Here is an 18,189-nt window from a genome sequence, read left to right on the forward strand (position 1 = left end):
AAATGTGGAATCTCTCATTTATGAGTTCTTGATGGTTTCTAGTTAAAACATCAACTATCAAAATGTTATATCAGATCTTGGATCTGACAAATGACTTAGAGTCATGGACATTGAGATGTAATCCATGTTTAATAATCAAGTATGGGCTTGATTAATCTTCCTTTCTGTATCAAGGCTAGAAGGAGTAAGAGATTCTTCTAGAAAGAATATATACATGGATATATATACACATTTAGTAATACTTTTTATATAAGGATTTTCTCATACTCATGTCATTGACTATGGTCCTTATCATACTCATGACATTGACTATGATCAAACCTTTTCACAAGTAGATATGATTAGATCAACAATTAATTATATTATTTACTATAACTTCATATTCTTAATATGAGATATAGCAAATATATTTCAAGAAAGACCGATTTTCTTAATAGACATCTACTAGAAGATATCTATATAGCTTAGCCTGGAGATTTTCATAATCCATGTTATCCTAACCAAATGTTTAAGGCTTAAGTTCCACTTGTGGATATAAAGCAAACATCTCAAGGTTGGAATAGTCATTTTAATATAAAGATACAAGATATGCTTTTATATCAAAATGAAAAGAACATGTGTGTTTATTAAGAACTGGTGGGAGGATATTGATATTCCTAATCTTGTATGAATGAGACATATTTAATCATTTGAAATAACATTCTGACTATGCAAGGTCGTTTTCAACTTGACTCGGAAAGTATTTCTAAAATGAAAGACTTAGGAATGACAAGATACATTCTTGGAATGTAAAATCTATAGAAATAGATAAATATGAATGTTGAAAGTTTTAAACTCTTTTGCATGAATTAATAATATCTTGAATGAGGTCAAGATACAAGATTCCTTTGGATGATTCTTTGCATTGTTACATGACACCTTTTTGAGTCTGTCTCAAAGGACCTAGCACATATGTTTGAGCTAGATGAAATGATTTATATTTTGTTTGCTTGGCAAATGAATCCGTCATTTATGTCATATCATGAGATACTAAATTGAATACATGGTTAAGTCACTAGTTGACTGTGAGAACATTCTAAGAGTACTTAAGAAGAGCTAAGAGAATGTATATGAGATAATTAGTTTAGAATAAAATCTTAATGTAAAGAGCTACATATGATTTTGATTTCTAAATAAATATAGATAATTATGAATTATAATTAGGTTATGACTTCATTGTGGAATGAAGAGTAAGCTTAGTTGGAATGAGGTCCAAGCAAAACATAATGACACAATCTACTACAAAATAAGTATACACAACTTTTAAAGTTGAAGTCAAATATGATTGGATGAATGAGTCCATTGAAAAACTATGTTGATTTATGCCATTCAAGGATCACATAAAAATCTTTGTGACTTCGAGAGTTCACTTAATCAAGCTAAGAAACTCTATGTCACATCAGAGCACCAATCATATTCTCCAAGATATTTAAGTATACTTAGAGTAAAGTCAAATATGGAGATGATAGTATTCGTAAAATTCACACAAATTAAATTTAGTCAGACCCATTAATAAAGTCCTTTCTTTTAAGCTAAGTATGAATGGTCACACTTCAGCTATAGGACTTCATTATTCTAGAAATGGGTTGTAATTTGAATTTAGTATTTTGATATTGGAACATTAAGACAGCAAGTATTATATTGTTTATGATATATTGGGATATGATAATTACTTCAATACTTGTTGTGTTCTATATTAACATGTTAAATCCGTGAATAATCTTATTATTCTAAAAGTTCATAGTCGGTCATGATTGTGGGAGCAGTTATGAAGTAAGACTAATATGAATTAGATTGGTTGACTCTCACCAGATGAAAGTAGGCAAGTGGTTGTAACCAAGTTTCATAGGTACTTGTTAGAGAACTAGTATTGAACGGACCTACATCAAGATCAACTCATAGATCGCAGTTATGAGTGATACTTGATTAAAAGGTACTATATTTGTATCCTTAACACCTTAGATACATAGTGGGACTTAAGTATAGGGGGTGTTGTGCTTTGATATGGTCAAATGTTGATCATTAACCAGGCAGTTATAAAAGCCATTTTCAGGTATGGTGTGAACTATGCAAGAGACTTATGTAGTCAAGATGAGATTTTTTCCTCTTATGTGTTGAGAGTTAGCCATCTAACGTGCGTTACCCAAAGTTGAACACCAAATGAGATTGATTGTGATCCAAGTCCCATGTTCAACAAGATGTCTGTAACAAAGGGATAACTGATAAACTTAACTTAATACATCAATTGAAGCTTGAGGCTTTTGGGAATTGGATGTTGATGAATGGCATTCTTCGTCATGTGTTATTTGGGGGCAGTGAAATGTTGTTAGACGTTCACCACAATCTATGATGAGTCTTGTACAAGTGGAAGATTGAAAGATCTTGTATGCCCAAGAGTCATTATATAATGATATTGCTAATAACATATGATCATATAGGGTCATACTAACAACAACTTGATGAAAATATATTATTTATAAGAATTTGATACTTGATAAATAAATATATATATCATTTGATTAATTGGAAATTATTTATTTCATCGAAATATTAATTTTCAATGTTAAGTATCAAAATATATCATAATATATCATAATGTATGGTTTATTATGTCATGTACATCTTTTTGGACCAAAAGGGGTTTTTGTCTTATATGGATTTATATGTTTTATAAGTTATAAAAATTAGAAGAGTTTTTTTTATAGAAAAACTAGCTTCTTCTTATTCAAGGAGACAATAAAGGGAAAAGAAGACATGTTTGCTTTTATTTAATCATAAAACCATGTTCTTACACTTGTAGCCTTTTGTTGCTAGATGCATAGTGTATTAAAGTATCAAGACTCAATGGGTAAGGACTTGGATTAAGATGATTAAAAGACTTGCATGTATTTCTTCTTTTACTAGCTAAAAGTCATGAAATTTTGTGCTTCCTATCTCCATATTCTCTTTAGTTTTTGTCGCTTAAAGTGTTAAGAACATAAAGATGAAGATGATACTTGAATACTCTATTTGAAGACAAACTAGTTTCTTTGTCTTAAGAGCTTAACATATTCTTTTATTACAAAAAGAAGACTAGCATCTTATCAAGTTGATTTATTGTTGGTGGATATCTCTAGAGAACTTCTACCTTGAAGTTTCATGTCATACTTCATCATCTTCCAATCTCTCATGAGAATCAAAGTCTTCAAAGGTTGTAACACTTTTCTTTCTATGGCTGTTTTTTTTATCTTTCTAAGTCCTGCAAAAGATCATTGGCGGGTTAAAATAGTTTTGGTTTATTCAACAATTTTAAAGCTTTCGTTTCCGTTTTTACCGTTTGTGAAATCGGATTTATGAATAAAAACCCAACACTTTGTGCTTACGATTTGTGGTTTAAATGTTTTAGGTTTTTTATAATAGAGAAGGGGCACGACTTGATTGCATTGCATCAATTGAGATTTGTGTACATAATAACTTTTAAATGAGACTCTGATAAATGTTTTAAGATATTGTAGTTGTGAATTGAATAAACACTTAAAGTTTTAATTGAAAATTTTGGGTTGAAATTTGGGGCATTTCACAATCATGGATCGATATTTCAGAAGATGCGAAGACTGGCAAAGACCAGAAACATGACCGTTTTTGGATGCGAGTTAGACATAGGTTCCACAAAGGAATGAATGTAGGAGAGTATCGTTCAAAACACCAAGTTTACTCGAAATGGGGGAAGATGAACAAGGAAGTCATGTTGTTTAACGATTTGTATAACAACATGAAACGTCACTGGAAAAGCGGAGAAAGTGATGATGTGATTTTCCACAAAGCTCTAAAAGTCTACCAAAAAGAAAACAAGAAGCCTTTCAAGTTTTTTGAAGTTTGGAATCTCGTCAAAGATAACAAAAATTGGCAATTCAACAAAACATCCGACGAACATATCGATAGTGGTTCAAAATGGTCAAGAACATCCGAATCCGAACACACTACAACCGATGCTCGTGGGTTTCGACCTCAACGATGATGAACCTGTTCAAATTTCACCACCTTCCCGGCCAATGGGAATGGACAAAACAAAAAACAAAGGCAAATGTAAAGCATCAGATTCAGATCATTTAAAAGAAATCGGGGACGATATGAAGGGTATAAAAGATAGAATGGACAAAATTTTGCAAATTGCTTCCGAAAGAGAGCTTAAGAAACAAAGGGAAATTGACTTGAAAATACTAACGATGGACAAGTCGAACCTAATCGGAGAGGAGCTAGAAATTGCTATGACGATGAAAAACGACCTAAAAAAACGTTATGTTAAGTAGGATTTTTTTTAAATCGTCTGGTATGTTTTTTTTTCAAGTTTGTACGTTTAATATTTCTAGTTTTTTTTTTTCTAAGTCGTTATGATTTTTTTTAATGTGGTGTTATGTTTTTTTTCATGTAATGCAATGTAATGGTTTTTTATCTTTAATTAATGAAATATTATGTTTTTAGTTAAATTAAACTTTTTATTTATTAAAAAAAAAAAAACAAGTGTGACACCACTTCTTACCTATCCGGCTATCCGGCTCTAGTAACTTATTTTTTCTCTTTTTTAAATTGTCTTTTTAAGAGATTTAAAAAAAACAAACTTAAGATAGGTCCTTTATTTTTTCAAAGATAACTTTCAAATTTTCTACTATATATATTTTAAACGAAATTGAAAATTTAGATAAGTCCCAAAACGTAACTTTGGCATAAGTAGATACGCCCTATCCTCCTGGCTTAGAGAATGTTAAAGTTAGTTGGAGAATGTTGAATGATAGCTTTAGTAGCGTACCTTTAGCTTTGTATAAAGTCTATATTTGTTTTCATCAACGCAAGGTGATCATTTCATCTTCTTCTTCGCAAAGTTAATACATATTTTAGCATTTTGAAAAGTATCGTCTTTTGTAGTGTATATTTACGTAATATGTTCCTCCCACATTTAATAAATTCAAGTTCCCTAATTTCACTAACTATGAATTTTAACCATCTAACATATCTACAAATACGAGTTTGAACTCTATACCTAAACATGTTTTAATCATCTGTTCAAGTTCAGTAGCAATGAAAAAAAAAAAAAAAAAACAAGTTCAGTAGCATTGGGATTTTTTTTTTTTGTCGGATTTAGATTTTTAAAAGTTGATGTATATCCCTTTTAAATTTGAGTGCAATTGCAATCTTGTGGTTTTGGCTTGAGAGTTAAGCGTAGTGAATGTATCAACTAAATTGTTCCCCTAAAGCAACCTAATAAAGACTTCTAAGCTTCAAAATGCATTAAACTGTACTCAATATGACTTTGGTTTATATCAAACAGATGAAGAGGTTCTCATTTTAAATATCATTAAAACGAAAATTAGTAATAGTGTATAAGAATCGACTGTTAGTTTGGTTTCTTTAGGTTTAATTTTTTATTTTTTAATATTTTTTTCAATTTCTTTAGTTTGAAACTTTTTTAGCAGAACAATCTAAGAAGACATACGGATTAAAAGTACATTTTGATCGACTATTTTAAACTATTGTTTTTATGTAATTAGAAAATATAAAATACTTCTTTTGTTATCTTTACTCTGTATGATATAATAGAAGTCATCATAGTCATGGCCAATCGGCCATTACGTGCGACACTCTTTCATTGAAAATGTTTGTATTTAAGGATATTCTTTTCTTGTCACGCCATCAATACTTTCTTTTAATGGTTCATAAAATGGTTTAAAAGAAAAACTAAATTACAAATTTACATTTTTTTGGTTTAGGTCTATGGGTTTTTTTATGTTATTATATTTCTATTTCTATTTCTATATAGTAATAATCTTTGAATATTTAGAACGAGAAGCAATTCGCGCAACTACTACCAATCAAACTCTGCCACGTGTCATGTTCTCACTGGGACCACTTCCCCGTTCCCTTCCAAGCAACTGCCGTTCTCATCACGTCGATAGCGAAGGCTTCCTACATTGTTGCTAATGCTATACATCCCGCCTATATATACACATACCACATTGTATCTACATTTATATTCCTTCTCTCATGGATCGTCGATTCTCACTCCTCCTTGCTTTTTCTCTTTTGATCGCCGGCGTCGCTGCCACCTCTTTCGCCGCCGATGAATCCGGAGGCGATATATTCATCCGTCAGGTGGTGGAGGATGAAGATCACCAGTTAAATGCCGAGGAAGAGCACTTCGGTGCCTTCAAGCGCAAGTTTATGAAATCCTACGCATCCCAGGAGGAACACAATTACAGGTTATCAGTTTTTAAGTCTAACCTGCGCCGTGCTGAGCGCCACCAGAAGCTTGATCCCTCGGCTGTCCACGGAGTTACTCAGTTCTCTGACATGACGCCTGAGGAGTTCAGTAAACACCTCGGATTAAGGTCTCGTCTCAAGTTCCCCGCCGATGCCAGCGAAGCTCCGATCCTTCCGACCGATAATCTTCCAGACGATTTCGATTGGCGAGATCATGGCGCCGTTACTGGTGTGAAGAATCAGGTGCTTAATTTTTGTTTTCTTCCGTAAATCTATCCAGTCATCTAAGTCGAAAGTTTAAATACATTTACATGATCTGACCTCGAAGTTGGATTTGACGTCGTTTTTCGGAATGATGATGATGATAATTAGGGTTCATGTGGATCATGCTGGTCGTTTAGTACTACCGGAGCTTTAGAAGGAGCGAATTTCCTTGCGACAGGGAAGCTAGAGAGCCTTAGCGAGCAGCAACTCGTTGATTGTGATCATGAGGTTTGATTTATTTTTAATTCGTTTAGATTTCATTTAATTCTCCATTTATTGGTTTTAAATTTATCGTAAAAACTTAATCTCGTTAATCCTACACAGTGTGATCCAGAAGAAAAAGGATCATGCGACGCAGGCTGCAATGGAGGTTTGATGAACAGCGCATTTGAGTACACTCTTAAAGCCGGTGGACTCATGAGAGAAAAGGACTACCCTTACACAGCCAAGGACCATGGAACCTGCAAATTCGACAAAACCAAAGTCGTAGCATCCGTGAGCAACTTCAGCGTGGTCTCACTTGACGAAAACCAGATCGCTGCTAATCTGGTCAAACATGGTCCTCTTGCAGTTGCTATCAATGCGGTTTATATGCAAACGTATATTGGGGGAGTGTCATGCCCGTTTGTATGCTCAAAGAGATTAGACCATGGTGTGTTATTAGTTGGTTATGGTGCTTCTGGTTATGCTCCCATCAGATTGAAGGAGAAGCCATACTGGATTATCAAGAACTCATGGGGAGAGAATTGGGGTGAAAACGGGTATTACAAGATCTGCAAGGGTCACAATGTTTGTGGTGTCGATTCCATGGTCTCCACTGTTGCTGCAATCCATCGTCACTAGTTTGAATATTCTGGTATGAATCAAAATATTATTATTTTTAAACAGTCAACATGTATATACGAATTATTACATTTCGAAATTGAAAAGAGTGATATGATTGATTTAAGTTGATTCATCCTCGTTACCGAGTAATTGAAAGGAGAAGGGACGAAATTGATGTCCGTTTCCTCCGTAAAACTTGTTTTGGAATTCCACCCAGTGAAGTCTTAATGCGTGTAGGAAAGCACTTAGGGTTTCCATTACTAGCAACACTCCTGCTGTTGCAAAAATGAATACAACGATGCCTATGATGAGAATGACAACGTTGTTATACCTGAAAATAAATCGAATTTAAAAACAATTATAATTTGTAACAACGATAATTATATATGGAGATCCATAAACAGAATCAACTTAATTAATTAATTACCCCCATGCAAGTAGAAGAACCTTCTCGTAGAATACAGCTGACAACTCCGAATGTGCCAAACTAAGAAAGAAGAGAATGGTTGCAATAATTCCATTTCATCTTACCAAACCAAACTGAGGCATAATTGGGGAAAAAAGTAAACAGGGGGCCTTAATTAGTTGATACCTGAGTGCCCATAAACGAAGGTATGAAGCTGTATTTGATACAGCCCCAAGAACAAATTCTATTGTATGGATGAGTTGATGAACAAATACTTCACTGAACTCGAATTCATGATCACCCTCCGAATCAACATTAGCCTCTCCATGCAAAGAGTTGTCTATGTCTTCCAGCAGTTCATACTCATCTATATCTCCGTGTCTCTACAACACAAACAAAAAATCAAAAAAGATCCAATTTCCAATGTATGCTTTGTAGTTTTTATTAGCTTAGATTCGTAGTACATACCAGGTTATGTTGTGATTTCAAAATGAAAGGCTTAGGGAACAGCATCCATGGGACTGCAATTAGTGAAAGTAGTAGCAGCCCAATCTGGTGATAATTAATCAAAATGATTTATATCAAAAATAAAGAAAACATTATTCTCAAAGACAAGAATTAAAAATTAAAAATTACAACCTGAACTGTCTTCTGGTTATTAAAAAGCTGGTTTTCACCAAGATCATCAGTGGGACTTAGGAACATGTATATCATTATATGGTATAAATCAGCTTTTGAACCAGTGTACCACTTTGCGATTATAATAAGGGAAAGGTATCCAAACAGACCATTCAAAAAAATCATCTGTGGAACAAATTGAAACCTGGAAATTGCATAAACTTTATAAATCAATATTCTATTTGCAAGATGTTATGTAAGAAATTAAATTAAACTTACCATATATTCAAGCTATTTCTGAAATACAAGGCATTGACAAAACTCAAAATAATCCCAAGGTTCATTTGTGCTACCCCAATAAGAATCGACATTTTCATCTTCAATGAGTTGAGAAATGGCAACTCACTACGAGTCCCATGCCATACAGGATCCACACCAAATGGGTAAGTATCACGCACCTTTATCAACCCTATAGTCGTAGCATCTCTGCATCAAACCAGACTAAATTTTATTTTATTTTTTTGAAATAAAAAAATAAAATAAAATAAATACAGAAACGGTGTTATGAAAAGCACCTGCAAGAATCATCCCGACAGGCGTAGGCTGAAGGACCAAATAACTGAAAAGGAACTGAGAAAAACTCGTTGTATATCAATCCTGTGTAGATGGAGAAAAGTGACATCAACAATATGACATAACGCCCACCAAATGTCATCTCCACAATGTCTCCAAGCTTCTGTAACATTTAAAAATTTTATTATTGTAAAAATACATACATACATAAACAAACAAACAAATGAATTAATTAATTAATCTTACTCTAGTTAATTAGCTACCTGACCATAAAATTTCTTCTCCTTTGATATTAAATATAAAGTTGCTAGAAGGAGGCATATACCATGACCCCAATCACCAAACATTACAGCAAACAGAAATGGGAATGTGACAACAGTGTATACTCCAGGGTTTGCTTCTTGGTACCTAGCCACCCTGTTGTTTTTTTAAACAACAGGACATTTTTTTTAGAGATGGAAATATTGAATAAATAAAAAAGTTGTGATGATATTAATATTGTGAATTTGTACCCAGTTGCATCAACAATTGCCTGAAAGGACTCTGTAAATTTATTTGTTCGGAAAAAAGTTGGAGGTAACTTTTTTGTGTGCAAAACACGGAATATGGAGCCAACTTGTGAGCTTGAGTCAATTGCTGCCTTCCGAAGTGCATGCCGAATCTGCAAAATTATATTCCATAAGGTTTAACAAAAATATTAGAGAAATCAATAAAAGTAATAAAAATCCAAGAAAATGTGGAATGTAAGTTAGAACAGACCCGTTTGGTTGCATATACAGGGCTCCACCCTTCAGCCACAAGACACTTTTTTGTCACATCAATACTCAGCATGTTTAAAATGTGATAAATTGCTTTCTCCTTCCTTACCTTGTCATATCAAAAGAAAGAAATTTTTGTGACTGTTACTATGCTTTTAAGCATATTTAACAATTGAGTTAATAATGATAATAATAATAATAATAATACCACTTGATTCCAATGTTCGTGTTGTTCTCCTATTTTTTGTAACAAAGTGCCTTGGTGCAAAAGTCCAGCATGTATTGTCATCTTTAGCTCAGATATCCTTCCAGATACCTCTTTTAATATTTGTGATTGTTTTCCAAGATCTTCTGCAAAAGGGTAACGATTTGCTCCAAAAGCGTCACTTATTTTAACAACTTTGCTCTTCACTCTTTCTCCAGAAAAGAAAACAGCAAAAACATTTTTCTGAACCTTCTGTCCTGAAGTAGGATCAACCACGGGTTCTTCAAGAGGAGCCTGTCTTAAAAACACATTACCCCTTGTAGCACGAAATAGAATCCTCTCAAAAGCCATAGCTTTTTCTTTAGGCACAAGCCCAGTCAGAAACCCTAATTTCACTTGTTTGCTTAGGTCATTTTCTGATTCCTACATATATACATCAAAAGGTAGGTCATCATAAAAAATAATAATATAAGTAAAATATGGATATATATACATCATCCTTCAATAGAGGAATTGTCAAAGATTCAGCAGGCAGTTTATTTGATGAAAACTCTCTTTGCTTAGCTGTAGCACTGGTTTGTGCAGCTTTGAAAAATTCTCCAGCCTGAAGAACAGATTAAATTTCTTGTTAATTTGAAGCCATAAAAAAATAGAATTAAAATAAGTATACCTTTATTAGAACAAGCTTGTATTCTGTTAGCTCATTATAACTACGCTGCAACTTTTCATTGTTTGTGTTTATTTCAATTAGCTCTGCTTCAAGTTCTCCAAGTCTCAACTAAAAAGATATCCATTATAAGGGTTGATTTATTTTAAGGGATAAATAATATATGAATGCATATAAAATTACATATTTACCTCTACATCATCCAGATGAATATCAGCTAATATATTAGGTTTTAATGACCATGTGGTACCCGCCTTTGACATTTGATCTTTGAAGAACCGCAGCTTTCGTGCCATTTCTCCACATCTTTTGATCTTCACAACAGAAGCAAAATAAAGCAACAATCAATACATTAGTTGCAATCTCTTTTACAGTCAATATCAGTTTTAAAGATTAGAATGCAAAAATCAACTTCCAGAAGTCAATTTTATCTCTTATTTGGGAATCAAAAAGTAACAATAACATGTTTTTGAAGCTTGAAGCAGAAGCAAGTTTCACCTGGCTTGCATATGTTCTCTGGAAAGGACTTTTGTCTGCATTCAGCTGTAGATACCAATAAAGTTAAAAATTAAAGGACAGAACAAACTATAGAAGATATATATACATGTAAAGGATCTGTTCACATGAGCAAAATTTTCCACTTAACCTATCAGGAACTTATAAGAACACACTAAAATGTTTTGTTAGCAAAAGTATGAATAGCACAGCTCCTAATTTAAACTTCTTAATAGCCTTTTATATATAACTAATTATACTCAATTTTGTATGATTGGAAAGCTAATTACTAGCACATAAACGCTAACAACTTAATATCAATTAGAATATGAAGAGGAAAGAATGCAATAACTAATTACAGAACTTAAATAGAAGTTTTATCGTAACCAGATTTTCCTATGAGCTCCTGATTAGCAAGAAATTTTGAATATGTCTGAATTTCTAAAAACCATAAACATCCGGTTGGAAGAAAACCTCCGTGGTGCTCAATTTACTTAATGGCAACTTTCAGGTCATTCACTCAAAAGTCCTCGAACAAGCAAAAGCTTAATTTCAGTAAATCACCTTCGGAATTACTATCATTTTCAACCTAATGCACCAAAATACGCTACGATAATAATATATATTGTGATTATGATAACTATCTAGAACAATGCATTATCAGAGAGAGAGAGGAGAGAGATGGATACAGACATCTTTGAATTGAATGAGGCCGATATCTCCGAGGTAAGAGATTGTCGAGTGAACGGACTCAATAGGAATGATGAGTTGTACCAAATGCATGGGCTCTGAACGGAATAGATCCATCGGCGGAAACCATCCACCTCCTCCGTCCTCCGCCATCTGTGGCGCTTGATTCCGCCTTCTTTATTTGCTTCTCTCGTCAGATTTCTCGATCGATCAGTGTCTGTTTCGCGCTCGCTAATTGTGTTGCCGCCACAATGTGATCACATCACAGCATTGAGCATTGTCATTGATTTGGTTGTGGTTCTGGGCTCTGGCATTTGAATTCTAGTTACCGAACATCGTTGATCAACACGTTTGGGCACAAAACAAATTTACGATAAACCCCCTAAACTTATGATCAAAGATATGGAAGTACCCTTGTACATAGAAAATCGAAAAACTTTATAAATAAATGACAAAATTGTGAATTTGGTCCCTATGGTTTGCAAAAATTGAGACTTTGTTCCAAGATATTTTTTAGTTGTACCACTAGTCCAAAATAAATATTTTGTTGCCGTTTTGGTCCAAAATAGTTTAAAATATTTAAAATGATGGATATACCCTAATATTTTCTTTTTCTATTCGTTTAATATTACAATAATTAAAAGAAAAACTATTAGAAAATTCTTTGAGTGTTTATCCCCCACCACTCCCTTTGCCTACATTAGGTTCAACCTGAAAGAAGATGTCCGACTTTGACGACGTTTGGGCACAAAACAATTTTACGATAAACCCCCTAAACTTATGATCAAAGATATGGAAGTACCCTTGTACATAGAAAATCGAAAAACTTTATAAATAAATTAAAAAATTGCAATTTGGTCCCTGTGGTTTGTCAAAAATTGGGACTTTGGTCGAAGATATTTTAAAGTTGTACCACTAATCCAAAATAAATATTATGTTGCGGTTTTGGTCCAAAATAATTTAAAATATTTAAAATGACGGATATACCCCTAATATTTTCTTTTTCTATTTGTTTGATATTACATTAATTAAAAGAAAAAGTATACGAAAATTCTTTGAGTGTTTATCCCCTACCACTCCCCTTACCTACGTTAGGTTCAACCTGAAAGCAGATGTCCGACTTCGACGAAATCGACGCCTCGCCAGAAAGGAGGAGACACAAAATGAGGATTGTCACTAACTGAAGAAGGAGAGAGACGACAACGCTAGGTTTGTTGTAAGGGTTTTCGTCTTTTCAAAGCATCATTTGTCGGTTTACTGCCTTCATCCTTCCCAAACCGTCGGATATCGTCTCAACGTTGTTGAGGGTTTGAAAAACCCTAACTTCATCATCAAGGTGGTTTAGGGTTTGTTGTGACGAAGCTACCATTTGTAGATTTGAAAAACTCAAGCTTCGACTTTCCAGATCTAAAGATGGTGGCGACCTTGTTGTTTATTATGGCTCCGGTGACTGACATCTGGCAATCGACGTCCTCCCATCTGTTGACGTATTTCCCATATCCAGCCCTAACCCTCGTTGTAACATCCCAAAAATTCAACAAATTTTAAACTTTTCAAACGACCCTTTTTAATAATAAACATGTTTACAAAATTAGGGCTTTCAAAACATTATTTAAAAATCAGTGCCTCCCAAGATCAATGTCATAAAAGCAGGATGTGTACGGTCACACCTTCGCCTTGCCACGATTCTCTGAAGTACCTGAAACCATAAACCAAAATTGTAAGCACAAAGCTTAGTGAGTTCCCCAAAAGTACCAACACACAGACAGATGTCATATAGCAACAAACAGGGCCTTCAGCATGACTGGAACGCCCCACCGACCTACAGCCTATCTGGTACGCCCACAGAGCCTTCAGACTGACTAGAACGCCCCACCGGCCTACAGTCTATCTGGTATGCACACAGAACCTTAAGCATGGCTGGTACGCCTCATCGGGCCTTCAGCCTATCTGGAACATTCTATGGGCCTTCGGTCTAACTGCTACGCTTACTGGCCTTCAGTCTATCCGGGACGTCATGGGTCTGTTGGCCTTCAGCACATAGCAGGTCCGCCTTAACCCAACCACACACAACATGTCAACATATACATATCCAAAACACATATAAGCCCAGTAAATCATAACAACATATCGATATAAACATTGTTGGGTTTGTTGACTGACGGCACAAAGCAGTACAGTCTCAACCCACCCATATCACGACAACATATACACAACTAAACATATAACCAATCAACAGACAATTAGGCAGATCTTACAGACCACTAAGCATAGCACTATCCTAGCTACCAGGATACAGATCTAACAGATCGCTATAGTAACCAATCATACGTTAATCGGGATAACAATCCAAAGGGTCGGCCTTGGTGCCTTCGACCCATAAGTACAGTGAGGAAAACTCACCTCGCACTGCCGAACTACACAGACGATCCCTGGCTGCTGGCTGACAGATCCCCGAACTGTTAATATCAAAACAACACCCAATCATCATTTGGGTTCCAAACCATAACCATAAATCCATACTCGGGGTAAAAATACCATTTTACCCCTAATCTAGCTTGATGCAAGATTAAGGCCCAAACTCCCAATCTGAAAGGCCCAAAATCCAGATAATCAACCAAGACCCAAAATCCAAAATAAGCATCTAAGGCCCAAATATGGCCCAATTTTCCAAATTTGGCCCTATTCCTTTCATGGGCCTTCACCCAAGAAGGTCCAACAAGTCACAAAATCCCAACCACAAAATCCAGATTGCCCAACATAGCCCAAGACAACCAAGCCCAAAACGAATAAGCCCAAGTCTGCTGAGTACGCGGGGCATACTCAGCCTGTACGCTCAGCGTACAACATGAAAGGCTTGTACGTGCAACGTACATACTTGTACGCCCATCGTACTCACTGGCCATGTCCAACTTCCAAATTAGCACTTAATCCCTTAAGGCCTTGATCCAAACTCAGATCTTACTTCCCCAAAGTGGTTAATCACATAAAGTTGCCAACTTTATGTGCATGCATGGCTAAATGGGACTCTAGAGCTCAAAGGATCTTAATACATGACTTAATACATACATGGGACCAAAACCACCATAAAGTTTTCACCTTTATGGCCAAGGAACCCATAAAATATCCAGACTTCAAAGACAAGCTCCCAAAACGACCTTAACTCCCAATCTCCAACCAAAGAACCAAAATGACCAAAAATGAGCTAAGAAGTAGATCCATGAAATGAAGTGACAAGGTTTGAACTTTTTACCTCCTAAGCTACCAAAAGGAGATGCTAATGATGGATATCAAAGCCTTCCTCCAAATAACAAGTCTTCAAGGTTCTTCTTCTAGATCCACAAAACCTCACAAGAACTCAAGATCACCAAACATGGGCTAAGGGATGAATTAGGGTTTCTAGGGTATGGAGGCTGGCTTAGAAATGATCAAAAGAGGCTAACATAAAGCTTATATAGGGTACATTACGGAGAATTAGGGTTTTCATACTCACCCTCGTACACCCAGTGTACGAGGCCTCGCACTCCCGCTCCACCCTTAGCATACACCACTTTACGCCACGCGTACTAACCTCCGTAGCAATACGCACCGCGTACTAGGGTTCCCTCTAAAATCGTAAGACACTCCGAAGGCCATAATTCTTTGTTACAAATCTAATTCCGACAATCCTTATATCCCTGAAAAGGTAACAAGAAGTTCTACGCTTTCACTAACTCATATATGCCATAATATTCCTCGAACAAGAATCCAATTTCCATAAAACCCAAGCTGGAACTTTACCGAAATACCCATTTGCTCCAAAACACAAACCGAACACCCAGATCATCCATTTTATATCACCCACCTCCAAATGAGAAACGATTTGGAACAGGGCGTTACACTTGTCGTATCTTCATAGGGACCTTGTTACATCTGGGTTTGTGTGATAGGTAAGATCTTCATCAGTTTAAGAAAAATCAAAATTTGTTGTTCACCATTGTATATTTCTGACATTTCTTTCCTTGATTTCTGAATTTTATGTGTTGTTTCTGAGATGAACACAAGATTAAATGTCGAAAATGTAGGATTTGTGTATTATATGATATTTCTTTGACTTGATTTCTAGGTTTTGTGTTAAATCTTCATCAAATATGGAAAAAATCTTCATATGGATTGGGTGTTTGTGTTAGTGTTGAATCTGTTGGTTCAAATCTTCATCTTGTTCATCTTTGTATGTATGTATAAGAATAAGAAAAAGAGGAATATTGTAGGTTTAATCTAATAGTTCTTGAGGTTGAGATATGGAAAAATTGTGTTTGGGTTCATCAGGTGGTCGTGATGGTGGTGGCGTTCTTAAGTTCCGGTGAGTGGTGGCGGTGGCCTTCATCGGAGCTGGAGGTCCGGTGATGACAAATATTTGTGTTTGCAGGTTTGGGTTCGTATGTAATGTGGGTAGGATTTTTATTTTTTATTTTCTTATAAATATAGAAATGAAAAATAAAAAATAAAAAATAAAAAGGTAAGGTCATAATTGTATTTTTTTTAAAAGTTCAAAACAAATAGGACCAAAATCACAACAAATGAAACATTTTGGACCCGTGGAACTCCAAAACATTTTGGACCAAAGTCTTAATTTTTGACAAACCATAGGAACCAAGTTTACAATTTTGTCTAAATAAATCTATTTGAATGTAGAGCGCCATATGCAATGAACTTTTATTTTTGGATATGGTTTATTTGAAATTTTATATCGTAAAATACATTTTAGATCATTAAATGTCAATGTATCGATTAGTAGCATAATAAAAAGCATTAGAGTATTATAATCTTATTATTATCTTTTTTGATAATAAAATTTCATTCCAGATCTATGTCTTTAATAGGACTTGAACCTTCAACTTTAAAGAGAAAGAATAACACCTAATACAATTGGATTAGAAACCATTTAATATTATTATAATCTTATAGCATATGTTTATTGTTTGCTTTATCATGTCCTAATCTTATAGCATATGTTTATTGTTTGGTTCATCCTGTCCTTGTTTGTATGCAAACTATTGTTGGTTCGATCTTTAAATCTTGAGCGAATTGTATTCCATAAGTCATTAATTTAAATTACACTGTTAAAATCAATTTTAATTAAGTTAACGATAATAATGTTTATGTGGGACATGTTAGGCAAAATTATTCAACTTGTGTCCATTTTGTTAAGACCGGAAAAAACGGAAAATAAATAAATAAAACCTCAAAACCGATATTAAAAACCGAACACCAAAGTTTTTGAGGATTTCTTATTAGGGATGTTATTCGATCCGGAATTAGAACGGATACGAATAAACCGAAACCGAATTGGAAGAAAAGTAGAAACCAAAAACTAGACCAATTATATTAATACGAGACTAGTTAGGTTCGGATATTACGGCTTGCGGTTCGGTTAATAACAGAGAAAGACCAAAAAACATCTACAATATGCTTTGGAACCGAAAGGAATCAAAAAACGGAAAAGAACCATAAAAACCGAATTGTGTACCTTTTTCTAAACTGAAGGGGTTGTTTGATACTTTTAAAAAACTAAGGGGACATTTTGCTATCACTTATCAATTAGTATATCGATCTATCACATATCACTAACAAAAAAACATAGGGAAATTGAGTAACTAACCATATTTTAGAATGTTTTTTAGATAATAATCATTTTTTTAAAGTAACCATTTTTGTCGGAATGAACATTTCGAAGCAGTCTAAAACGGGTCAATTCTCCTACTATAGCTCAATGTCATATATATGAGATCCACAACTAAAAAAAGGAATAAGCATTCCAGACACTAATATTCCGAACCTGTTACCAAAATCTCAGAGATTTTTAAGCATTTTCTACCATGGATCCAACAAACCAGATTAGTTTATTGTTTAATTTACTTGCATTTTAGTTTACAAACGATTTTCTGTATTCTAAAATGTGTAGAACAATTACGGAATACGAGAAACAAGTCCTGAATAAGTTCATTTTTGTAGTTATTTTTACTTTTAGTCATTATAACTATATAAATATCTTAAAATGTGTTAGTGTCACTCCATAGAGAGGAAATAAGTCTAGATTATTCATTAAAAGTGATTATTGTTACGTGCATTTTATGCACCTATTTTGCACGTCTATTTCTGTATTTTCATTGTATTTTACATCATAATTCGTGTATTTAGTTAACTATTTGGGAACTTGCATGTTTTATTTAGAATGTCTAGTACTTCATTATTTTTTGATTTATTTTGCAAGCATTACAGAGGCAAACATGGAGTTTGGATGATGGAGCTTGCATCATTAGAGCATGAAAGAGAAGATGGATCGTTCGTGTCAAGGAAGAAAACTTGAAGAGACAACCTATAACTAAATAATTAGTTTTTATTTATCTTACATGTATCAACTTTTCAATTTGAA

The 18,189-nt window shown here is 34.4% G+C and overlaps 2 protein-coding genes across 2 annotated transcripts; one reads left to right on the top strand and one right to left on the bottom strand.

Moving 5' to 3' along the window:
- Positions 1-6,035: 6,035 nt before the first annotated feature.
- LOC145115748 (cysteine protease RD19A-like) lies at positions 6,036-7,486 on the top strand. The gene is made up of 3 exons (XM_079052105.1): positions 6,036-6,516; positions 6,646-6,765; positions 6,862-7,486. The coding sequence occupies exons 1-3, from the start codon at positions 6,058-6,060 to the stop codon at positions 7,378-7,380; spliced, it is 1,098 nt and encodes a 365-aa protein (XP_078908231.1). The 5' UTR covers positions 6,036-6,057; the 3' UTR covers positions 7,381-7,486.
- On the bottom strand, positions 7,483-12,073 carry LOC145115747 (V-type proton ATPase subunit a3-like). The gene is made up of 16 exons (XM_079052103.1): positions 11,778-12,073; positions 11,088-11,132; positions 10,781-10,903; positions 10,593-10,700; positions 10,416-10,526; positions 9,926-10,345; positions 9,719-9,826; positions 9,472-9,620; positions 9,223-9,376; positions 8,962-9,122; positions 8,666-8,872; positions 8,408-8,591; positions 8,237-8,320; positions 7,955-8,151; positions 7,790-7,849; positions 7,483-7,693 (listed from the first exon to the last, which is right to left on the bottom strand). Exons 1-16 carry the CDS (start codon positions 11,925-11,927, stop codon positions 7,483-7,485), a joined length of 2,472 nt encoding a protein of 823 aa, XP_078908229.1. The 5' UTR covers positions 11,928-12,073.
- Positions 12,074-18,189: the final 6,116 nt, after the last annotated feature.

This window comes from Lactuca virosa, chromosome 5 (genome assembly GCF_052849685.1).
Source record: "Lactuca virosa cultivar CGN04683 chromosome 5, Lactuca_virosa_CGN04683_v6, whole genome shotgun sequence".
NCBI lineage: Eukaryota > Viridiplantae > Streptophyta > Magnoliopsida > Asterales > Asteraceae > Lactuca > Lactuca virosa.

What these genes read in the sequence shown, in the direction of transcription:
- LOC145115748 (XM_079052105.1), top strand. Translation starts at nt 6,058, where the DNA reads ATGGATCGTCGATTCTCACTCCTCCTTGCTTTTTCTCTTTTGATCGCC. An exon ending in TTACTGGTGTGAAGAATCAG is followed by an intron (nt 6,517 to 6,645) that starts GTGCTTAATTTT and finishes GATGATAATTAG; the next exon opens with GGTTCATGTGGATCATGCTG. An exon ending in TCGTTGATTGTGATCATGAG is followed by an intron (nt 6,766 to 6,861) that starts GTTTGATTTATT and finishes AATCCTACACAG; the next exon opens with TGTGATCCAGAAGAAAAAGG.
- LOC145115747 (XM_079052103.1), bottom strand. Translation starts at nt 11,927, where the DNA reads ATGGCGGAGGACGGAGGAGGTGGATGGTTTCCGCCGATGGATCTATTC. An exon ending in AGAGAACATATGCAAGCCAG is followed by an intron (nt 10,904 to 11,087) that starts GTGAAACTTGCT and finishes TCTGTTGTGAAG; the next exon opens with ATCAAAAGATGTGGAGAAAT. An exon ending in CTTCGTTTATGGGCACTCAG is followed by an intron (nt 7,850 to 7,954) that starts GTATCAACTAAT and finishes CTTCTTTCTTAG; the next exon opens with TTTGGCACATTCGGAGTTGT.